Source organism: Thamnophis elegans, chromosome 3, assembly GCF_009769535.1.
Source record: "Thamnophis elegans isolate rThaEle1 chromosome 3, rThaEle1.pri, whole genome shotgun sequence".
Lineage (NCBI taxonomy): Eukaryota > Metazoa > Chordata > Lepidosauria > Squamata > Colubridae > Thamnophis > Thamnophis elegans.
Genome location: NC_045543.1, coordinates 150,541,245 through 150,564,600, shown reverse-complemented (window position 1 = coordinate 150,564,600; position 23,356 = coordinate 150,541,245). Strand labels below are relative to the sequence as shown.

Here is a 23,356-nt window from a genome sequence, read left to right as displayed (position 1 = left end):
GCGGTCGGAAGTCACTTCTGTCAATGTTGTTGTAACTCTGGTCACTAAATGAGGAGTTGTAAGACGAGGAAAGGCAGCTGAAACCATGAGGTTGCAATGCAGGTGGGGGAGGTTTGTGGTTAGTAAGGTTGCTGGAATCTGGACACGGTAGGGAAACAGAAGCCAATGGCTGGAAGGGATCAAAGAGGGCCCCTCCACCTCCCTCTGGGGGAACTCCTGAATGGGGGGGGAGGAGGGTGACTTTGGGGCCCAAGGAGAAAGAGACCCCCCTTCATAGGTATTGTGGGATGTCTATTCTGCGTGGTCCCTTTGCGAACTCCAGGTTGCACACAGTGCTCGAGGCTGTTTCTCTCTGTCTTCCTGGTCTTGCCCTCTCACCACTCTTGTGGACAGGAGGGGGCCTGTGCCTGCTCCTCTCCACCTTCAGAGGAAATGGGAACATCAGCAACTGATTGGTCCTCTTTCTTCCCGCTGTCTTAGCTTACCTGAGAGGTATTACCTGCAAGGTCAGCACTGACTGTTTCCACACGCGCAGCAGCCCCCGGCCCCCCAGGCCACTACAAGGGACTTGAACTCCTGCAGCTCAACTCAAAGGAAGCACAGCAGAAAGAGGAGCCTCTGGAAACAAGGGGTGTCAAATATCCCCCATCCCGCTGCCCCCACATCCTGGCTTGGAAGGAGGCCCAGATGTCCGTCTAGGTCAAATTCAGCATCTTGGCTTCAGGTTTCTGGGGTCAGGGGGGTCAAGGAGCAGGCAGACATTTCGGGGGTCCTTGTCTTTTGCACAGTCAATTGAATGACTTCTTTTCCGTGTGGCAATTTTGAACTTCAGGAGGTTTCTTTTTAAAAGAATGAGCCAGATCAAAGCGAGATCAGATGTCCGAATGAAATGAAATTGAGCCGGAGGGAAGCACAGGATGAAAAAGGATGTCCTTCGGCTAATCAATCATTCAGAGGCAGCTCAGTGAACACCTGGGCTCCAGGTGCCATGATGGCTGGCTTAGAAAGGCTGCTTTGGTGCCCGTCATCCTCCGGACAGGCGCTGTAAATAAACCCGGGTGCCCTCCTTTACCTGAAGCTGCTCCTCTGGGGCCCAGGGCTGTTGTAATGTAACTCCTTGTGTAGGTGTGGGTCACCCATGGCCCAGTGGATAACGGGGCATGCAGAGCCACGCTGAACCACACAGGAGAAAACAAACTCCTAAAACTCCATAACATCCTGATAGTTCATAACATAACATCCTGAGATGTGCCCTACCAATGACGCTCAGGATTTGACCATATATAGACAGAACTTCCCTGAGCAGTAGATTAGAAATTGTACTTTTACAGGCTGTTTTTAACCACATGCGATTGCTCCTCCTGCCTTTGTCCTATCTCAATAAAAGGGGCTCTCAGACCCCAATCTGGGTCGCTCCATCCCGAGAAAGATCGTGTCCTGTCTTTTCTCCACATTGGCCTCATGGACGAACCACGGGAACGTTACACAGGGCTTCAGTGGAGCAATGAACAACCCAGGGAATTGTCCTCCGTCCAGTCAGACAACCTCGAGGGAATGATAGGGTTAAATTAGACCTCCACTCAGTCCCTGGGGAGACCCCCAAAGGTGAGTGGGTGGGCTGCACTTCCGACAGTCCTCCAAGGAAAAGAAGGGAAACAAGGCTCTGGCTACCCAACGCAGCGGCTCAGCCGGACTCTCTTCAGCTGCCCCGGCTGGACACAGCAGCTGCGCTCAGGGCAGCCCCAGCCGGCCTTTGTCCAGGGTGGGCATCCATCAGTGGTGCCTCCCTGCCCAAACTCCTTGGGGAGCAGAGCCGAGGCCCTTTGGGGATGGGGGAGGGGACACGAGCAAGGCAGACCCCACCCTGGCTGCTTTGGCTGCACCCAGTCAAGGGCCCCAAGAGGGCCCCCAAGCCAGGAGCTCCAGCTGCCCAAAGGGAGGGGCTACTGCCCCCTGCTGGGCTCCAGGCGCATAGCACAAAATCAGTCCTGGCTGTGAGCTGCAACTCAGGAGGGTCCTTTGGGCGTGTCTTTTCCCTGGATCCTCTCCGGCAATGCTTCTGGCTGAAAAGCCCACCCCACCCCCTCCACAAAAGCAAGGTTTGAAAGTGGCTGGATTGGAGCTGGGGAGAAGCCTTCATGCCATGTGACGGAGTGGCAGATCGCAAGGCACCTTCTCTGGCATCATTTAGCTTGATGAAGGAATTCCATGCGGTACCTTTGCTTTCCCAAGTCGGTCAGAGACAATGAAGCCCCCCTCCTCTTCAGGGGGGGTCCTCTGGCCTCCCACCTGCAGGGAGAGGTCAGTCCTTCAAGGGGGAAAGGCAGGCCAGGAATCCTGGGCCTCTCTGCCTTTTGAGCTGGGATCCAGAAACAGAATCCAGGAAACCAGACAGTGTTGTCCTCCCCTCCGCTTAGTTCCCTCAGATGCTCCCTCCCTCCTCCAAGCTCATCTCTCTGGTTCTCCACCCAACGTGAGCCAACTTGCACCTGGGCACCGGTTTCTGCCTTCCTTATCCCTGGGCAAAGGTGCCCATTGCCTACTCCGTCTCCAGCCAGGTCATCCTCTGAAGGCCTCCGGGTCAGAAGGCTGATGGGAGCCAAACAGGGATGCCTTACCCAAACAGCTCACAGTGGGAAGATTGGGGCAGACCCTGATCTGTGGCTGAGGCAGGTTGGGGAGCCTCTCCTGTGCCACCTGCTATGTGGCAGAATCCTGGGCTGTGGTCTACACAGAAGACCCCCTAACCGACTTGCCTGTGACTGCGGGGGTGGGTGGGGAGAAAGCCCCATGGGGCTCCGGGAGGGGCCTGGTCATGGCACAATCTCCTTTGGGGTTCCACCACAAAACTGCGTTCGACTAAAGCGCGCTTGATGAAACCGCATAGCTGACATCATCACAGGGCGACAACAGCGCGGAGACAGAAGCACGCTGTAAACGCTAAACCTAAAATTAACCCCTAAACCTAACCCCCCCTAAACCTAATCCTAAACCTAACCCTAAACCTAACCCTTAACCTAACCCTTAACCTAACCCTAAACCTAATCCTAACCCTTAACCTAACCCTAAACATAACCCTAACCCTTAACCTAACCCTAAACCTAACCCTAAACCTAACCCTAACCCTAAACCTAACCCTAACCCTAACCCTAACCCTAAACCTAACCCTTACCTTAAGTTGAATCGGCTTGCTTTCAAAGCGCTATTTAAAGCGCCCTTCTTTCTCCGCGCTGGCTGTTGTCGCCCTGTTGATGACGTCAGCGACGCGGTTTAGTCGAGCGCGGTTTTGTCGTGCCACGCTCCTTTGGGTGGCCGTGGGACAAAATAGGTAGAATGTGTGACCACCTGTGTGGGTCAGGCTGGAACTATCTGGAGAAGCCCCATCTCCACTGGGGTCAAGGACTCCTTGAACCCCCCCCCCCCCCCCAGAGCATAGGATGGAGGTCACCCGGCACCAACTTCTGGGGAAAGTCCCCAAGTCTGTCCAGGAATCAGGTGCAGGGGCATGGCGAAGGATTCTGCCAGGGAGTGGATGGCACAGGAGAGAACCCCCCACCCATCTTAGCCACAGACACACCCGGCCTGCCACCCCTCATTGACGGGGCCTCTGGTCACAAATTCCAGGAGGATCTTTACTTGGGGTCAGGGCTAATGTTAAAATGGGGCAGTCCCTCCATCCTTGCCCAGCCAGGATTTCCTAATACGTGCCAGCACTGTCCGCCCATCCATCATTTTTGAACCCAGGGATCAAAGCCAGCCCCCAATTGCTCATCTCCACTCCCCGGCTCCCCTGCCTAGGGCTCTCCCAGGGCTCCCCCTGCTTGTTACCCCCAAAATGTTTCCCCCTCTAGTTCTTTCTCCTCAGTAGCCCCACAAACATTGCCAAGGGCCCATCGGCTGGGGCTGAACTCACATGGCTGCTGCTAACACCCCCTGCCCCCATTCTCTCAATCTACCCGCACACCCTTCCATTCTGGCCTCCCTCTACAGCCCCTTGTGCCCAGTCCCTCCCCAGCTGTTCTCTGGCCTCCCCCCACCAAAGAGACCTCTCTCTCCCCCCCCCCACCTGCCATCACTGCTGCCCCTGTCAGCCAAGAGGCCTTTTCAACCCAGTGCCCCTCCCCCAAGCGTTTTCCAAGGCTTTGGTGTAGTGTTTCTCGACCTTGGCAACTTGAAGATGTCCGGACTCCAACTCCCAGAATTCCCCAGCCAGCATTCGCTGGCTGGGGAATTCTGGGAGTTGAAGTACGGACATCTTCAAGTTGCCAAAGTTGAGAAACACTGCTCTGGTGCTTCCTGGCTGGCCGTGAGCCTCACCCCCACATCACCAGGACTCACTGGTGGGGCTGCGGAAGTCTCAAGGGCCCCCACACTCAGCCCCACATTCCATCAGCCCCAGGTGCCTCAGCTCGACACAACCTGAACTTCCCTCCAGCCCCTGGGATGGCTGTGCCCACTCAAATCCATGCCACGGGGGGGGGGGGGGGCTGCAAAGGGGCTTCTCTCCCTCCCCTCTTCTTTCCGAGACTCGTTGCAGTCCGTGAGGAAAGACACCCCCCCTCCCTGCTTAGCATCTCGGGTGGGATTTGAGCCTTTCCTGCCAGAAGGAAATACAAATCCAGACCCCCAAGCCAGCCAGGGGGCAGGGGGGGCATGGCTTGCAACGTTTTTACCCTCCTGAATGGCAAGGCTGCTTTCTTTATCCCTGTTCCTGGGGGGGAAGTTGCCTCTGTATCTCTGGGCCCCCTGACTTCATGGGGCATCTGTGAGCAGAACTGATGACACGGCAGGGGGGGCGGGCTTTGCCCTGAGCTGCGTGCATGGGTGGGGGCCTCTCCACCTGCACAGCAGGCAGAGCAGCAGACCCTGGCCAGGTTAGTTCATGGGGGGGGGTAGCCGAGGCTGTCAGTTGCAGACCCCCCCCCAAGGGCAAGTGACTGGCTGTCACAGAGCCAGCAGAAGAAACACCCCCTCCCTCTGCAGAGCGGGCAGCCCCTTTCTTCGCTCAAGGTTTCCTTTTGTGAGGTTGTTTGCCAAGCGCCGAATGCCTCTCTTGGGCACGGCCAGGGGCCCCCGCCTCACCAAACAACACACCCTTCCGGGAAGCCCTTCCCTGGAGCCTGAAAGGAAGCTGAGGGCCATAGGCTGGAGAGGAGGCAAACGGCCAGGGGGGGCCTCCGGATGCCACCCTTGTCTGGAGGTGTTAGGAGAGGCATGGTGAACTTTTCACCAAGAGCCGAGGTGGCGCAGTGGTTATATGCAGCACTGCAGGCTACTTCAGCTGACTGCAGTTCGGCTGTTCAAATCTCACCGGCTCAGGGTTGACTCAGCCTTCCATCCTTCCGAGGTGGGTGAAATGAGGACCCGGATTGTTGTTGGGGGCGATATGCTGACTCTGTAAACCGCTTAGAGAGGGCTGAAAGCTCTATGAAGCGGTATATAAGTCTAACTGCTATTGCTATTTATATCTATATCTATATCTCTATCTCTACCTATCTCTCTCTCTCTCTCTATCTATATATCTCTATACCTATACCTATCTCTCCCTCTCTCTCTCTCTCTTTTTCTTTCTATCTATCTATCTATCTATCTATCTATCTATCTATCTATCTATCTATCTATCTATCATCTATCATCTATCTATCTATCTCTATATATATATATCTATATGTATATGTATATCTATATATCTATATATCTATATTAAAAAGAGCCGAGGTGGCGCAGTGGTTAGGGTGCAGCACTGCAGGCCACTTCAGCTGACTGTTATCTGCAGTTCAGCGGTTCTAATCTCACCGGCTCAAGGTTGACTCAGCCTTCCATCCTTCCGAGGTGGGTGAAATGAGGACCCAGACTGTGGGGGCGATATGCTGACTCTGTAAACCGCTTAGAGAGGGCTGAAAGCCCTATGAAGCGGTATATAAGTCTAACTCCTATTGCTATTTTCAGAACCGAGTGCCAAAAAAAGGGAGCTCGTGCGCGCATCTGGAAGAGGAGTGGCCCAGGGGGCAGGCATGCACTGGAAAACGCTCTTCTGGTTTCCGGCGTGCACATGAGCCAGCTAAACGTCCAGTTACTGGCACAGTTGCATGCGCAATGATCAGCTGGCTGGCACCCACGCTTGCGGCAGAAAACAGAAGACCAGCTCTTCCAGCTTTCGGCACTGATGAACACATGAAGGCCAGCTGATCCTCACGCGTGCATGCGCGCCAGGAACCTGGAAGGTGAACGGCTACATGGGCCATAGGTTTGCCTTCCCTGTGTTAGGGGGCCACAGCAGCAGGAATGCTGGGGAAACCCCTCCGCACTGAAGGTCTGCAGGGGTCTTCGGAGCGCTGAGTCTGCCCCTTGATGCCCCAGGCAACGGTCTCCAAATCAGGTTTTCTAGGCAGGCAAAGCAAGAATTCTTCCTCTGGTGACCTCCAGGGGTTTGTGCAGGGGAGGGTGTCAGTCTGATATCCCTGCGGTTGAAACACCCCCTGGAGAAGCCCCCCCCCCCTTGACCTCCAAAAGCCAGCGGTTAATGCTTCAAAGCCAAAGAGGAATCAGTGGGCAGAAGGAAGGGAGGGGCAGGAAAGGAAGGCTGAAGGAGGGGAGGGGGATTCTGCAAGAGGAAGGGCCACTGAGGCTTCTTGGGCACCTTAGTTCTCAGCCTCCCCTCCCCCCCCACCCCCTTCAAGGCTTGGGAAGCTCATCTCAGCCTGAATGAGGGAGGGGGGGTTACCTCGTCTGGGGGAGGCTATGGCTAAGCAGGAGGCTGATTTCTAGGGTCTCCTGAAGGGGAGGGGCCCAGCCCTCCTCCTGGCCCCTTTCAGCTCCCCACTGAAGGCCTGCAAGAGCCCAGCTTCGACCTCCTCACAGGGACACACACACCCGCCCCTTTCTCAGAGGGCACGTCCTGGCCATGCCAAGCCTGGCCACGCCCAACCCCTCCCCCCTGGCCTCCCCCCTTCCAGGGCTACCTTCCCTCCTGGGCCTTTCTGCCCCATGCCGGCTGCTGAGCCAGAAATTCTGTGGGACACCCAGCCTGGCCCTTTGGGAGAAGGCGGCGCTACCAAGGAAAGACTGGGGGGGAGAAAGGGATCCCTCCCCCCCCCCCCCGCTGCACTGAAGGCGGCCAAAGTCTCCCTTTCCCCTCCTCCTCCTCTCCGGCTGCAGGCTTGGCCCCCGTGCCTGGTCGCCTGCCTTTGCCCTCCTGCCTGGCAAGCGTCTGCCTGGAGACGGTTTCCCTGGGCAGCCGGCAGCTCCTCCCCGCAACACACATAAAAGCCTTCCCAGCCAGGGCTCAGGCCAGCCGCGCCGCAGATCATGGGTGCGACGGCGGCGTTTGCCCCCAAACTCAGCCAGGTGCTGATGACCCCGGAGCCCCACTTCCTCCCCGGGTAAGAGCCGCCCTGGAGGGCATCTCTCCCAGGGCCCCCCGACCTTCCCTCCGCCCCTTCTCTGCCACGCCGCCCACCGGGGCAGAGCCTGCGGGGCGACTTGGGGGGGGGGGGCGAAGCTGCGCGTGGAAGTCCTCGGGTAGGGGGGCAGCGCAGACTCTTCGCATGTAACGGGCGGCGGTGGGCTGGGCTGGCTAGCAGGAGGGTGCCCCTCTCCCTCCGTCTGTTTGTGGAAGCCGCCGCCGAGGCGCTAAAGGCGGTGGGGGTCCCGCACCTTCCGGCCAGAGCCTCGGCAGCCGCCCCGGAGCCAAGAGCCGGGCCAAGCAGGGCTGTGGCTCTGAGCTCCGGCTCTCGGGCAACTTCAGCCGGGCCGCTCGGAGGAGCCGCTGAGCTTGGGAGCGGGGGGCGGTCTGGGAGAGGGCTTGGGGGGGGGGGGGGTCGCAGAGCCCGGAGCGCTGAAGGGCCTGAAGGTTGACGGGGGCTTTGGGGGGGGCGTCTCCTCTTCTGCTCCTGTCCTCGCAGATACGGCGGCTACTGTCCCCGCTACAAGTTCTGCCTGGGCCAGACTTACGGGAAGCTCACGTCGCAGCTGCTGGCCGCTCCCGGCCGCTCCGGCCGGCTCCTCCTGCAGCCCAACTGCGCCCTCCGCGCCCCAAAGGAGCGGCCGGGGTTCGGCCGGAGGGCGCGGGGCAAAGCCTGCATGGGGGTCCCGGGCTATACCGGTAAGTGGAGCCTAGAGGTGGGCTCTCCCCGGCTGAGAGAGCCAGGAGGGCCCCTGGAAAATGGGGGAGGGGCTGGGAAGACATCCCTCGGCCCTTGCAGGAGGAGGTGGTGGGGTGATCTGGACTCAGCAAAGCAAAGGGGGGAGGGAGAGGTTGTATTGGGGGTCCTGGGGGGTTGGCTAGACACAGCCTCCCCCCCCCCCCTTAGTGATCCCCTTGCAGAGGGGGCCAGAACTTCCAGTGCCAGCAAGTCAGTCTTCTCTCTATCTCAGAGGGTGGGAAAGGGTCACCAGCTGTGCCCCGTGGTGGTGGTGGTGGTGGTGCCCTGCCTGGAGCAGAGAACCCGGGGACCGAGCCTTCCTGGGGCCCCACTTCGCCTCCTCTCAGCTCTCCTGTGTCTCCTGGCAGGATTCGTCCCCAGGGTGCAGCACCACTTTGCCAAGACCTACGGAGAAATCTGCAGGGAGGCCTGGCTGGAGTTTGCACCCCCGCAGGAGTCGGGGACCCGGGACCAAGCCATGGAGGCGACCGAAGCCCCCCAGCTGGAAAGCAGAGTAAGTGGCAGGCATGGCTGCTGGTAGCCATGGAGTGAGGGGGGGCTGGGGGCTGAAGAGCATCTCCTGGAGAAGGGCCGGATCCCTTCACTCCAGCCCCACCCTTGAGGGGGGGAGAGGTCCGTTCCAGAGGAGGCTGGGGGCAACAAGACAAAAAGGGGCACAGCCTGAGCTCTGCTGCTCCCCCCTCCCAACTTGTGAAATGAGGACTTCCCCTCCACATCCCAGCAGAGGCTTTCCAGCTGGGTCATGGCTTGAGGAGGGGGACACGGGGGAGGGGGGCCTCCAGTTTTCCATTCTCATAGAATCCCACTATGGGTCAAAAGCTTCCTCCCTTCCTCCCTGAGGTGGTAGTCATTACTTATAAAGCCCTTCATGGCATCGGACCTGGGTACCTGAGAGACCACCTCCTGCCAATTACCTCCCAAAGACTGATTCGATCACACAGACTTGGCCTCCTCCGGATTCCATCCGCCAGCCAATGTCGGCTGGCGACTCCCCGGGGGAGAGCCTTCTCTGTTGCAGCTCCGGCCCTCTGGAACGAGCTCCCCGTGGAAATCCGGACCCTTACTACCCTCCCGGCCTTCCGTAAAGCTACTTAGTCCTGGCTGTTCCGGCAGGCTGGGGGCTGTTGAAGTATCCAGCCCCGCTTCAATTGTGAATGTTGTGTATTTTAAATTGTTGTATTGTCTTGTATTGTCTTATTTATCCCCTTTCCCTGTTTTATTGTAAGCTGCCCGGAGTCCTTCGGGAGTGGGCGGCATACAAAACCAATAAAATGAAATTTTGGATCTCTCTGCATGAGGGTCTCCCAAAACAACAATGCAAAATGAGGCCTCTGTGAGGAGCCCCCTCCAATCTTGCTGGCCGTCAGTACGTGTGGCCACAGGCTGGGGGTCTTCTGGGGCCCCTTCTTGGGGGCCCCTGCCTTCTCTGCCAGATGCTGCATCACCGAGAGGAGCTGCAAGAGCCTCCAGGTGCCCAGAGGCCTCCAGGGACTCACGGATGACTCTGCTCTGCCCCCAGCCTCTACCTGCCCTGCCCACGGCTGGCACTGCCGCTGCTGTCTCCACCCTGGCTTTCCGGCCCTCAGGAACGGCCCCCGCGCTGCAGAGAACCTTTGTTCCAGGTAAGGCTCCAGAGGCCTCGGGGCTCCCGAGGGGAGGAGGGAGCAAGCGGGCCAGGGGGATCTCCCTCGGTCTCCCATGAGAGAGGATGAAATGCCCCTTCCCACTAGTGCAGAAGAGACCCCCATCGGTGCCCCTTAGGGCTCCCCAGCCTCTTCTCCTGGCGTGACACCAGCTGCGGCTTCTCCCTTCCTTCTGCCAAAGTGTACCAAGAGCCACTGCCTGTTTGGCAGTGAGCCACGAGTCTCCTTGGGGGTTCTTGCGAGGGCCGGGGGCTTGGGGGTGTGTGTGTCAAAGGCAGCCTGGGAGCAGAGGGGCTTGCAGAGGAGACCCCGTGGGGGGCACCACTTACTTTATTTGCTAAGAGGCCATGTGTGGAAATGCGCTAGCTTGCCTTCCAGGAAGAGGGGGGTTCTTCTCATTACCACGAACCCTTGTGGGTCCCCCTGGGTGTGTTTTGGGGCTCAGGAACGAGAGGGAGTTTTCTGTCTGTCTGGGGGAGCCGACACTTGGCACCGACAGTCCCAGAAGCACCTGACTGGCTGGAACCTCCACCAATCGGTCAGGGCCAGGCTGGGACTGCCCGTTTGCAGGAGGGAGGGGCCGGGCTCCCTCGCAGGAGGGTCCTGAGGGTTTAACACACCCCCCACTCTCTCCCACAGGTTTCACTGGCTTTGTGCCTCGCCTCCAGTTCCTGATTGGAGCCAGCTACCCCGTTCTTGCCCACCGGGCAATGGTGGAGTTTGAGGAGATGCTGCAGAAAACGGGGCGGGACTCTTCACTGAGGGGGGGTCCCCTCCCACCCCTGGCCAAGACATACCCCACAGACGGGGGCCTCCTGCCCCACTACAGAGGCTATGTGCCAGGTGAGTGCCTTGCCCCCACTTACACCTCCTGGCCAAGCTCTGCACGCAACCCCCCCTCCCAGCAATCTTTCATAGGGCTCTGGGCAACTCCTCCTCCTGCCAGGGGAGCAGCCCCAGCACCGGAGGCTCCTTGTGCCTCTGATGCCAAACATGGGAGCTGCCAGGGGTGGCAAGCCAGCTGCCCATCTCCCACTATGGGCCCCTGGAATGAAGCCACACCTGTGCCACCACTGGCCAGGCAGAAGCTCCAGGGCTCGGTCTGCACCCTCAGGGGCCCCTTGAGGGGGTCTCTTCCACAGCCACCTTCAGAGGCCCCTGGAGAAGATTCCCAAAAAAGGGGATCAAAATCCACCTTTGCACAGATTCCTCCCAGCCCAGCCATAGAGGGTGCCAGGGGTTCTCTGGGGGGGATCCCTTGAGCTGCAGGCAGGCAGCAGTGGGTTGGGGGCCCTGAGACACACAGTCTCCCCCCCCCCCCCGACTCGCTCAGGTGGGACAACAGCCACTGATCCAGTGAAGCCATCTCCCCAACGGGCGGGAGAGCCTGGAGCCACATCAACCCTCTTGGAGGACGGGGGAGGGGGAGCTTGCCCTCAGCCCAGAGAACGGGCCGGGGTCCACTGGCCCCTGCAGGACCACTACGGCTGAGCAGCTCAGCAGCTGCTTCTCCAGAGGGCGGCCTGGCCTCAGTTCTTGGCCTCCGAGGCCTTCGGACTCTCCAGTTGTAATGGACGGTTCACAAAATGCTGCTTAAGTGGGCAGGGGTCATTTAACCCAGAGCCCCTAGGCCAGAGGTCTCCAACCTGGGCAGCTTTTAAGGCTTGTGGTCTTCAGCTCCACGTTGGCTGGAGAATTCTGGGAGTTAAAGTCCACAGGGCTTAAAGCTGCCAAGATTGGACACGCCTGGATTCAGATGGAGACATCTGCAGCTCACACCCTTATGCCAACCGGCCCGACTCCTTCGGCTTCCCCTTCAAGGATTCCCTTGCAGACCCCGGGCATCGGTGGCATTAACTGCAGCTGTGGATTTGCCCAGGATGGTCACCCCTTCCCTCTCTCTCTCTCTCTGACCCCAGGTTACAAGTACCAATTCGGCCACACCTACGGCCACCTGACCCGCGACGCCCTGGGCCAAAGCACCCTGGAGAAGCAGGTGCTGGGTGTCACGCAGTAGGGGACTCCGTGGCTCCCTCGCCAGCACCCGCTCCGAGCCCACCTCGCTGTCCTGGATGTGCTGTGGCCATGTAGGGCAGGCCGTGGAGGTGCCGGTGGCAGAGACTCCCCAGATTCCTTGGCATTCCGAAAGAGACCGAGGTCCCAGGAGGCGCGTTCTCTTCGTGGGAGAGGCAGTTGTTTCTCTGGGGTCCCCCACGGGGAGAGGGGCCGCAACTGCTTCTGAGCCCCCTGGCAAGGTGCAGGAGGGAAGCTCTGGGGGGTTCACTCTACACAGGAGGGGGAAGGGCTTCAGGGGAGGCCAGCTCTGCCCCCTCACCACCAGGTATCCGTATTGGCCTTCTCTGCCCGGGTGGCGCCTGGATCCCCCTTTGACATTCTGTGGCACAAAGGACTTTTCACTGTTAATCCGTGGTGACTGCCATCCGTCCCAGGCGGGGCTCCAGGTGGCCCCCCTGGTGGCTGCTGCCTTGGGGGGCTGTGGGAGGGGACATGCCCAAGGCAGTGCCATCCATGGCCTTTCCTTGGCAGCACAGCTCCCCACCCCAGGGATGGCCGGGCCTTCTCCCCATGGCTTCCCAGGCCCCAAGGACAAGAAACAAGGCAATCCCTCCTCAAACTGCATCATCGAAACCTGTGGGGTTCTCCCCATCTTGGGCGGCAGCTAAGAGCGCACCATCTGAGTGCCCAGGGTCAGAGGCCCAGATGCCCTTCCCTGTGGGCCCATAGCCAGTTCTCTGCCCCCTCTATCCCTGGCACTTTTGCCATGTTGCCTGCTCTGCCCGTGGAGAACTCTCTACATCAGAGGTCTCCAATGGTGGCAATTTGACTTCAACTCCCAGAATCCCTCAGGCAGCCGTGGTGGTGGGCACCAAGGGGAAAACTGTGTCGGTGCTCTTCAGCTGGGCTGAGTGAGGGGTATAAGGGCCTTTCTCCCCCCAGAAACAAGCCACATCCTTAACAGTATCAGAGCTGGAAGGGACCTTGGAGGTCATCTAGTCCAACCCCCTGCCCAGCCACAAGGTTCACATGCCCAAACAGCCTGCTGAGTTAGTTTATGGCGCCTGAAAAAGGAATGAATGCAGTTGCCAAGTAGGCCCGTTGGCACACCTATTGGTGAGGGATTCTGCCCTGCTGGCTTTAGATCAAGACCACTCTTCTACCATCTGCCCCCTTTGTCCATCTTCCGGCTGGGAGGTGCCCACAGCGCATTCGGGGCACACAAAGGCCCTCCTGCCGCCTTTGGGGTTCCTGACTGAGCCCTCAAAAGGGCCACCAACCCAGCAGGCGCCTCCTGAATGAAGAAGCATCAAGGCAGCTCAAATGGTGTAGATATGGGGGGGGAGGGGGGGATGACAGCCAACATCTTGTCCCTGCAAAGAAGAAAGAAGCTGGGAGGGGGGGGGAATCACCAGGCTGGGGAGGGAGCTCGTAATCAGCACCTTTTTTATTAATACGTGTCATAAATAAAGAAATAAATAAAGGCGAGACACCCTGTTCTAACGCCGGAAGTATAAATTAAAGATGGCGCCACCCTCACAACACTGGCAGGACCGACTCCTGCGTTCCTTCGAGGGACGGGGCGGGCGGGCGAGAGCCCAGCCCCAAATACTGACTGGCACTGCCCACTGGCTGTGGGGGGAGCCCCCTTCCTCCCCACTGGTCAGAATACAACCCAGGCTCATGAGCCCTCCCACACAAAGACCTTCTGCCCATCGAGTGGCGTGAGGTTCCACCGGCACCACCCAACCTGTGCCGCGGGGGCCCTTTTGGCTTCAAAGCCTCCGCCCTTGGTGGGAGAGCTGGCCGGACACCCACTTCCCCGACTGGCCAGCTGCTCCTGCAGAGACCGCCCACAACTAGCTCCGCCTGCACGCATGCGCAGAGGCCGCCCTGCTCCCACCGGCGTCTCCCCTCCCCCCTCCCTCCCCCTCCTCAGGATTAATACAGGTTAGCACAGTCTCCCAAGTCTGGAGCAGGCCTTCCAGGGGCCCGGCGGCCCTTCACAGGGGCCCCATGTTCATTTGGACACGGCGTGGGTGCCACGGAGAAAAGGGGAGAGGCGCATGCACAGGAACGGTGGGCCACCGGAGGCCCCGGCAGAGAGGAAGAGCACCCCCCCCCTCGCCCAGAGCAGGCAAGAGAAGTCTTGGTGAGGGGCATCTTGGCCAGAACGGCTCTGGGCACCATCAAGGATCGCCTGCCTGTCAATAATCGGCATCCTCCAGGTGGGTGACGTACATGATGGGCACCAGCCCGCTCTCGGCTCCCTCCTTGCGGCTGCAGCGGAGCCAGTCGGCGTCCACCCGGCTAAGCACCCGCAGGACGTCTCCCCTCTTGAAGCTCAGCTGCCCGGCCTCGGTGGCAATGTGGTGGCAGAGGGCCTTGACCGCCCTGGGGAGAGAGAGCATGCCCACAGGCTGCAGCAGAGGGCCTGCACCGTCTCCTTCCCACCTGCGTTGCTCAGGGGTCTCCGGTTTCCCCCTCAGGCTTTCCCTGCAGGGACATAACTGCCCCCACCCATCAAGGGCTTTGCTGATTGCAGGGGAGCAGATGTGTCCCCCCACCCCCACCCCAGCCAGAATGAAATTCATCCCCCCTCCAGAACCTGTTCTCAGGTTTTCACCCTGCAGGGGGTCTTGTCCGCCAGGGGCCTCCCTGAAAACGCCTGCCCACCCTCTTCTGTCGGGGGACGTGGTGTCAGTGGTCCCCCCAGCCAAGAGCAGACCAGGGAGGCTGGCTGCCCCCCCAGTTGCCCCCCCCCCACTTCTTGGCAGGCTCAGGAGCAGAGGGGAGAAGGGCCGGGCAGCGCCCTCCCTTCCATGGGTCGGCTGCCCAAATGCTTTGGGAGACCAGCCTGGCGCAGCCACACGCGGTGCCTCCCTGCAACGGGACCCATGGCAGGAGGGGGCTTCTCTAGGGTCTGGCAGCCCCAAAGCACAGACAGGCAGCTTGGGGCCTCCCAGCAGACCAGCACACTCACCATGGGGCTCCAGGGGAGGCTCTGCCGCCCGACGGCTGACCTTCAGCTACAGGCAGCTGCTTGGATGCCGTCTCAGCCTCTCGCCACACACTGGCGCCCACCGTCTGAGCCATCAGCTGGAAGACGGAGCGGTCCAAGCTCAGCCAGCCGGAGGGCAGCCTGCAGAGAGGGCAGCAGTGGGCACCACACCTTTGCCTGGGAATGGCCGCCCGCTCGGGTGAAGCCCCCCCCCCAGCACATCCCCTGCTAGTTGACATGGCAGTTGCATCCCATCCCCCGCCCTCGGGCTCTGCCCTGAGCAACTGGGCAGGGTTCCACCACAAAACCGCGCCAGACTAAATCGCGTTGCTGACGTCATCAACAGGGCGACAACAGCGCAGAGACAGAAGCACGCTGTAAAGCCTAAACCTAAAATTAACCCCTAAACCTAAACCTAACCCCCCTAAACCTAAACCTAACCCTAACCCTAACCCTTAACCTAACCCTAAACCTAACCCTTAACCTAACCCTAACCCTAACCCTAACCCTAACCCTAACCCTAACCCTTAACCTAACCCTAACCCTAACCCTAACCCTTAACCTAACCCTAACCCTAACCCTAACCCTTAACCTAACCCTAAACCTAACCCTAACCCTAACCCTTAACCTAACCCTAAACCTAACCCTAAAGCTAACCCTAAAGCTAACCCTTACCTTAAGTTGAATCGGCTTGCTTTCAAAGCGCTATTTAAAGCGCCCTTCTTTCTCCGCGCTGGGTGTTGTCGCCCTGTTGATGATGTCAGCGACGCGGTTTAATCGGGCGCGGCTTAGTCGAGCGCGGTTTTGACGGGTCACGACTGGACAGCACAACCTCCGATCCGGCCCAGCTCAGGACACAGGTGCCCACAGAGCAAAGGGCCCCAAACCGACTCTTAAATGGATTCCCTCTCGTGGTGGTCGACAAGGACCCCGCTGCCCTGCCCCCTTCGCAATTTAACAAGGCACAAGAAACCAGCCCCTTCCTGCTGCAACCCTCCTGTGGCCCCCACTCCTTCCTGCTGTTGGGCAGGGAGTCTCGGGTGCCACTCTCAGCCGGGAAGTCGGCCGTTCTCAGCTTATCCCACTTGGGGGTCCAGACTGCCCCACCCCACTCCCAAAGCCAAGCCGCCAAGGCAAGGGTCTGACCGCCAGGGACGCTACCTGTTGGCTTGTTTGGGCTCCTTGGGCGCCTGGCGGGAACCGAAGAGGTGCGCCCACTTGGGCTGGGTGCTGCTGGGGACACGGCTGACGGGCTGCTCCTTCCGCGGGGCCGTCGGCTGGTCCTGCTCCCTGCTGTGCTTCAGTTCCACCAGCACAGCATCTGGGGGGCTGCCCATCCAGAAGGGCCGGCCCTTCTCCTTGCTTTCCTGCCCAGCCAGAGGGCCCGGCTTCCAGGGTAAGCCCTTTGCCTCCTCGGCCGGGAGCCTCTCTCTGACTAGGGGGGCTTCTGTGGGGGGGCAGGCCTCTGCGCCCTCCACCACCCCTTCCCTCGGGGGAGGGCCCTTCCCAGCCTCTGCCGACTTGGCCCCCGCCCTCTTCTTGCGCTCGGGGTGGGCGAGGCGGGCACCCTCCGGGGAGCCCTGGATGTAGACCTGGGAGCTCTGGGTGAGCTGCAGCCACCAGCTGGCCTGCCTGTCCTTCTTCAACTCTGGGGGCCCCTTGGTGGGCTCCGCCGCTCTCTCCAGGGAGGCTGGGCACCGGGAGGCTTTGCCGGCCCGCTGGGCGCCCCGGGTGCGCATGAGCTGCAGTGTGGAGTGGGCGGAGAGCAGCAGGCCCTGCTGGCCCCGCAGGAGTTCCTTCTGCCGCTGCTGCCACCGCCCCTCCTGCAGCAGGTGGTGCTCGAAGAGAAGGTCCAGGCCGAAGGGCAGCAGGGAGAGGGGCTGGAGCAGCAGCAGCACCTCCTCAAAGAGGCCCTGGCAGGCCCCGTGCCCCAGGGGCAGGAGGCCTGTTGGCTGGTAGTGCACCTGTAGCACATCTTGGGGGGGGGAATAGAAGGGCACGGTCACCAGGGCCCCCCCAGGCAGCTCCAGCAGCTCTGAGCCCCAGCCGGCAACCAAAGGAGATCAGGAGGCTCCGGGCAGCTCAGCTCCATCCTACCAAGCCCCCCCCCCCTCCCCAACCCTCCCTTGGCCTCCCTGCCTTCTTTCAGAAGCTGGGGAAGGGGCCCGTTGCCAAGTGGCCTGGCAGGGTCTGTCTCTCAAGAGCGGCCGAGGCTGCAGAGGACGGGGCGGCCACCTGAGCGACATCCCTGACCCAGCCCCAGCCAGGGCCCGTCCCCCCTCCGGTCAGGTGCAAAGACCTACCCTCGTGGTTGTAGAGGTGGTTGAACCAGAACTCCAGGGACCGGACGCTGTTGGGGGAGAAAGCCGAGAGCGGGTGAGAAGGGGCAGGAGCCTCCGGACGGGGCTGAGGTGCCCCAAGAACCATCTGGGGACACAGGGTGCAATGGTGAAGCTGCTGGCCTAGGAACCGGGAGATGGGGAGTTCTAGTCCCGCCTTAGGTAGGAAAGCCAGCTGGGTGAGTTTAGGCCAGCCCTCTGGGGAAAGCGGGTGGCAGGACCTCGGGGTATGTTTTCAGCCTTGATTTGGACCAAAAATATATGGAAAAATGATAGGAGGGTAAGAATCCAAGAACCAAATAATCATCGGCCCCAGGGCCTAAGCTGCTTTTGAACAGAGGGCTGGGGGCACTTTGGAGAGAGAGTCCAGGGGGGCTCGGCCTCCTTGCTTACGGAGGAGGTTCCTCCTTTTCCTTTGACCGAGGAAGAGCCCCCTCCGAGGATGGTAAGAGGTTCCTCGCTTGGGCTGCTTCTCTCAAACACAAGGCCTCGACCTCCCTCCTCTGGGTCTTCCTTTCCCGCCAGGAAGCCTCTTGGCCCTGCCCGCCAGTCAGTGGGTGGGTGGGAGGCAGGCAAAGCGGGGGCGGAGGCAGCGGGGAGACGCCCTGGAGCAGAGCAGCATCGGAGTTGGGGCAGGTTGGGTCCTGGTACAAAATCTGTTCTATGTTTCGGCTGGTGGCGAAAGGAGGCTCCTTCGTTCCTCCCATTGCTGGACTTCAACTCCCAGAATTCCCTGGGAACCAGCAGGGCCGGGTTAGGTAAGGTTTAGGGTACGGCTGGCTGGCTGGGGAATCCTGGGAGTTGCCCCCTCAAAGTGGCTGAGGTTGAGTAACGCGGCTTCAGGAGGACCCTTCCCTCGTGCTGCCTCCTTCCCAGGGGCAAAGCGCCACACCCCCCACACACAACGGGCGGGGAAGCAGCCCTGCTTACTTGAGGAGCCCGAAGATGAAGGCGTTGAAGCGCATGCTGTGGCTGCTGAGCTCCGGGGACTGGCTGATGCGGCTGTAGAGGCTGTGGAGGACCTTCGTCGAGGGCCCTGCAGGAGAGGAGGGGGCAGAGGATGTCTTGGCCACCAGTTATGGGAGCCCCCAAGCCTTCAGGTTAAAAGAGCCAAGGTGGCGCAGTGGTTAAATGCAGCACTGCAGGCTACTGCTAGATCAGCAGGTCAGCGGTTCAAATCTCACCGGCTCAGGGTTGACTCAGCCTTCCATCCTTCCGAGGTGGGTAAAATGAGGACCCAGATTGTTGGGGGCAATATGCTGACTCTCTGTAAACCGCTTAGAGAGGCCTGAAAGGCCTATGAAGCGGTATATAAGTCTACTGCTATTGCCAAAAGCCCCCCTCCAAGTGCACTTCCGAGCCAGTGTCCCCCCTCCTGCTGCTCCCCACTGCCTCTTTTAAGCATCCGGAGAAGAGAGACGGATCCCCCTTTGCTGGCACTCTGGGCAGCCCGCCTGCTTAACAAGGCCGCAGGGCTCACCCGGAGAAGCCCTCACCCCCGTCCCAGCCTGAGGGGTGCCGGCTTCTTCCTCTGGGCCAGGACCGATGGATGCTGGGAGGGAAACCTGGGCCACCCCAGGGCAGGAGGAGGGCAGGGCGACCCTCGGAGACCGGACCCCAAGGCTCCCTACCCAGCTGTGTGGAGGCCTCCACGATGCTCCAGGGGACGTTCCGCCTCTGGCCAACGATCACATCCAGCACGTAGGCCTTCAGCCCGTCGCTCAGGATATCCCGGATGGCCGGACACAGGTACTTCAGGACGAGGTGCCCCACATTAGGGCTCACCGAGCTGTTCCCCAGTTTGGCCTGGAGGAGAGAGGAGAGGTTAGAGGGTGGGGGCCATGCCTGCTCTCCCCCCTCCACAGCCCTCCCAGCAGTCCTCCCCCGGGCCCAAGCCTTTCCCTCCTCTCCCCCTCCGCCGTGCAGGGTTGGCAGAGACCTCAGCAGGCTTTGGGGCGGTCCTGCTCTTGGATGAAGCTGCCAGGGTCACCTGCTGCCCGGTGGGGATGGGGTCGCCAGGCAAAACCCCCGGGGAGAAGGCTTTCCTGGCAAGTAGGGAGGAGGTGGGGGAAAGCGCTTGGCCTGGTAGCCCACCTGCCCACTAAGTCTGCAGTTACCGTAAGAGTCAAGACGGCCCCACTTGAGTCTCCTCCTCACCTGCTCCTCTTTCTTGGGGCTGATCTTCCATCTTTTCCAAGCCCCCACACTTCCTGCCCCCTTCCACTGTCACATACCTCAGAAGGCCATGTCAGGGAAGGCCTCTCACTGGAACGATGGAGGCACTGAAGGGAAAGGAGGCCAAGAGTAAAGCCGGCTCACCTTCACTCCAGGATCCCTGCTGGTCCCAAAGTGGGCCACGATGAGGTCCACGGACATGTTGATTGCTTTGACGAGGCCTGGTGGGCAGAAGGAAGAAAGGAGGCTGAGCTTGCACCGCCCCCTCCTTCCTATCCAGGACTTTGGAGGGCCTATTCCGGCTCCAGAAATTTGGGGTGGGAGGGCTCTTCTGTGTCAAATGACCCCTCCTCTCTCCTCCTCTCAAGCTGTATGGGAGGGGGGGCTGAAAGCGTAGGGAGTGCAGAGCAGCTGGGGGACCCTAAAGACCCCAGTCTCCCTTTCTCCAAAGACCCCCTCCCTCCAGGTACCTCCTCAGGTACCTCCTGCAGGGGGAAGAGATTGCAACCACCCCTTGTCCGTGACCCATTAAAACCGCAGTCGACAAAAGCGCGCTCGGCGAAAGCGCGTACGTGACGTCATCACAGCGCAACGAAAAAAATTAAAAATTGAAATAAAAATAAAATTAAAGCAAGCCAATTCACATAAAGGTAAGGGTTAGGTTAAGGGTTACGTTAAGTACGTTTAGCGTTAGGTTAAGGGTTAGGTTTAGGGTTAGGTTAAGGGTTAGGTTTAGGGTTAGGTTTGGGGGGGTTAGGGTAAGGTTTTCGCTTTAATTTTACATTTACCGATCACAGTGCAATGTTTTCGTCGCGCTGTGATGACATCACGTACGCGCTTTCGTCGAGTGCGCTTTTGTCTACCGCGGTTTTGTGGTGGAAACCCCTTGTCTGCCCCACGCATGGAACATGCTCCCCAGGCCTAACATTTGTGGGGGCTTAAATATGGAAACAGCTCAGGGGGAGCAGAGCCTCCTCTCCTGACACCACCAGAGGGTCCCATCCCCCCAAGCCCCCTCAAAAGACGGCTCTGCTCCGGGCAAGGAACCTCCAGCTGGGCTGCCACGGTTGGAGGGCACCATGGCCTTCCTCACTGCCCTCCGTCCTCTACCTCTGCAAGCAGCAGCAGCTGCTGAGAAGGCCCCCACCTGATACCCCCCCCACAGAAACCCCACCCCCAGCACCTATGGAAGAAACCTTGGAAGGGTGCAAGTGCCAGGGGGCCCTCCCCATCCCCGCCCCCGGACCAACCCTTCTTCTGCAGGAGATCCACGGAGACGGACTCTGTGTTGCCATCAGGGGAGAGGCAGAACTCAGCCGGCGGCTTCTCAGCCAAGGAGAAACAGTCGGGGAAAAAGTCGGGGAAGCTCTGCTGTGGCTCTTTCACCGCGGGTCCTGCAAGACGCGGGGGGGAGGAGGGGGGGACACGGCACACCCACCTGTTACTTGATGGCCTCCGGGGCTGCCCAATTCCAAGCAGCCTCTGGGTGGCTGAGACTGGGGAAAGCCACGCCCTGGCTAAAGAAAGATAAATCCCATCCGTGGTATCTCTGACCCCCGAGAGACCCCAGGCCAGGTTGAGGAAGAGACCAAATGGGGGGCGGGGGAGCCCTGAGTCAAGCCCATGGCCCCCGAGCAGCCTTTCCTTGGGCTGAGCAGCCAAGGGCAGCCGGGGAGGGGAGCCGCCACAGCCGAGGCCCACCGTGGAGTCTGGGTCCGGAATGGCCCACCGGCATCTCCAGCAGAGGGTTCCTCCAGGGGGTCTTGCTCTCCGGCGGCTTCCAGTCCAGGCATCCGGTCAGCCCTGCCAGGTCTGAGACGCGGTCCAGCCCCAGAGGGTTCCTCCGCCGGTACTCTCGCCACTTCAGGGCTTGCAGGGACAGGTGGTTGGCTGTGGGCGCAACAGGCCGGTTGCGGGAGGGGAGCCGAGAAGGAGACAGAGGCAGGTGGCCGTGAGTAGCAACTCAGCAGGAGTGGCATTGCAGCCAGGGAGACTGATCCATACAGGGGAGCCACCTGGCCAGGGCCTCGTGGGTTAGGCAAGATGGAAGGGGTGAAGGGGGCCCTGCCTACCAAGCAGAGACCCCTCACCATCTCCTCCCCCACTTTGCCTCAAGTGAAAGGGCCATTCAGGGCACAAATGGGCTCAAGGCCAGACAGGTCTGCATGCCCCCCCCCGGGAGGCTGATCCCCCACGTGGAGCCCCCCTCGGCACTGCCCAAGATGGCCAGGGAGGCAAAGGGCCTGGAGGCTCCCTAGGAACAGGGCTGGTCATCTCAATGTTCCTGGCTGTGAACTGATGGACTTTCAGGGTCCCTTAAACCCTCAGAACAGACACCCCCTCCCCCCCAGTTATTTACCTTTAAGACAAATGAACACACACACATTCCGGGCATGCAAAGTTAAGCCTTTCCTTGCAATGCCCACCTACCATTGAGAGGCCGGGTGATGCCAACGCCCAAGGAGCTGAAGCTGGCAGCCTCGCTGCCCCCTATCTTCCATTGGGGTTCACTGTGGGTCTCCGCTCCGGCCAGGCTCCAGCCCCTGGACAACAACGGCAGGAGGGAGCCAACTGGGAGCCGGTCCTTGGCCAGTGGTGCAGGCAGGCCTGGGGGTTCCTCCTTCTTGGCCACCGGAGAGGGGCTCTCACTCTGCTTGTGTGAGACACCGGCCCCTGGACGCCCCTGGGTGGCACAGCTGCCAGCAGCTGGAGAAGCTCTGGTGCTGGGCAGGAGGTTGGCGGAGACTGGACAGGACTTGCTGCGGGGGGGCTGCGTCTCCGGGGTGGGCGAGCAGGAGGAGGACTCCCCGCTTTGGAAGAAAGGCACGTTGTTACGCACCGGAGAGTAACTGCCCAGCGGGGACAGGCGAGTGGTCTCGGGCCCCGGCCCACTCTTGGCATGGCCGTCGCCTAGGGAAACCGCCCCATCGGCAGAACGCTGGCCTTGCCCCACAGGCCCCTCGGTGGAGGTGGAAGACTGGGATGCAGAGGAGAGGGTTCGGCTGGCTGGGCGAGCAGCAGTGGCAGCTGAAAGGCTGTAGAGTTGGGAGAGGCTGGAGGCCAAGTGGCTGTGCAGGGCCCGGCCCTTCGCCGGCTTGGGAAAGTGGTGCTGGAAGACGAAGGGCTGGATGGGCAAGGTGGTGGGGCGCTGGTCCTTGCTGTAGCGCACCACCTTGCCATCTGCTGCACCACCTGCGGAAGGGAAGGAGAGCAGAGGTTGCACTGCCCAACGGACGAATATGGCACAGCTGAGCCCAGCCCTCTGCCCTGTTTGACCTGATGTTCTTGGATGGTGGGGGCACAGGAGGAAAGGCAGACCCCACCCACCCATACCAGCAGGTTATGTACTCCCTAAGGCCTCTCCCCCCCCCCAGACTCTGGCAGATAGGGAGACCCCCAGTTGGTTATTCCCCAGCATGACCAAGTTGGTGCAACCCGCGTAGCCAGCACAGGATGCTGGGGGAAGAGGGTTAAGACTGGCTTATCCTGTGCCCAAACCAGAATTTTGATTCAAAGTAAGAGTTCAGGGCTTTGGGGGGGGGTGTCCCTCAATGTCCCCTTTTGGTGTTTCTCAAGACTGGGCAAGGCCTGCTGGATGGTCCTTTTGGATCTAAAGTTTCCCGTAGAGATGGTGATAGAGAAGAGCACGTCCTGCTGATCACAGGGACATCGCCAAGTGCCTGATCGATCCAGGAAAAGCTCTTTTTCTGAAGACAGAAATGCAGCCTTGAAGCTGCTGAAGTTGGGACAGCTCCAAAATGGAAAGAAAACGGAAGAGAAAGTCTGTTGAAGTGGTGAGGAAATTTTATTATTAGAAAAGAGATTACCCAAAGAAAATCATAACTAAATTAAAATTGAAGACAGAAGAAAATAAGCAGTGAGATTAAACTACATTAAACGTAGTGTGTTATCTTTTTCAATTTTTGTTTTTACAGATGGAATTTCTGCAATTGTTTCCTATTTTTTAGAGTGGATGGGTTAGTTTTTCTTCTACTTTTTATTCTTTTATTTTATTTT

General features: G+C 59.8%; 2 protein-coding genes across 2 annotated transcripts in view; one reads left to right on the top strand and one right to left on the bottom strand.

The window, feature by feature from the left end:
• The first annotated feature begins 6,986 nt into the window (after positions 1-6,986).
• FAM166B (family with sequence similarity 166 member B) lies at positions 6,987-13,147 on the top strand. The gene is made up of 6 exons (XM_032214169.1): positions 6,987-7,382; positions 7,905-8,104; positions 8,513-8,658; positions 9,685-9,787; positions 10,448-10,651; positions 11,728-13,147. The coding sequence occupies exons 1-6, from the start codon at positions 7,309-7,311 to the stop codon at positions 11,823-11,825; spliced, it is 825 nt and encodes a 274-aa protein (XP_032070060.1). The 5' UTR covers positions 6,987-7,308; the 3' UTR covers positions 11,826-13,147.
• A 102-nt stretch (positions 13,148-13,249) lies between these two features.
• RUSC2 (RUN and SH3 domain containing 2) overlaps positions 13,250-23,356 on the bottom strand; it is a 33,076-nt gene continuing 22,969 nt past the window's right edge. The window contains exons 3-12 of the mRNA XM_032214168.1: positions 21,770-22,531; positions 21,041-21,229; positions 20,590-20,733; positions 19,484-19,560; positions 18,796-18,970; positions 18,095-18,200; positions 17,129-17,175; positions 15,987-16,800; positions 14,808-14,966; positions 13,250-14,218 (exon numbers count right to left, since the gene is read on the bottom strand). Coding sequence (XP_032070059.1) covers positions 14,032-14,218; positions 14,808-14,966; positions 15,987-16,800; positions 17,129-17,175; positions 18,095-18,200; positions 18,796-18,970; positions 19,484-19,560; positions 20,590-20,733; positions 21,041-21,229; positions 21,770-22,531 — 2,660 coding nt within the window. The 3' untranslated portion in view covers positions 13,250-14,031. The remainder of the gene's footprint in view (positions 14,219-14,807; positions 14,967-15,986; positions 16,801-17,128; positions 17,176-18,094; positions 18,201-18,795; positions 18,971-19,483; positions 19,561-20,589; positions 20,734-21,040; positions 21,230-21,769; positions 22,532-23,356) is intronic.

What these genes read in the sequence shown, in the direction of transcription:
- FAM166B (XM_032214169.1), top strand. Translation starts at nt 7,309, where the DNA reads ATGGGTGCGACGGCGGCGTTTGCCCCCAAACTCAGCCAGGTGCTGATG. An exon ending in GCAGAGAACCTTTGTTCCAG is followed by an intron (nt 9,788 to 10,447) that starts GTAAGGCTCCAG and finishes TCTCTCCCACAG; the next exon opens with GTTTCACTGGCTTTGTGCCT. An exon ending in CTACAGAGGCTATGTGCCAG is followed by an intron (nt 10,652 to 11,727) that starts GTGAGTGCCTTG and finishes CTCTGACCCCAG; the next exon opens with GTTACAAGTACCAATTCGGC.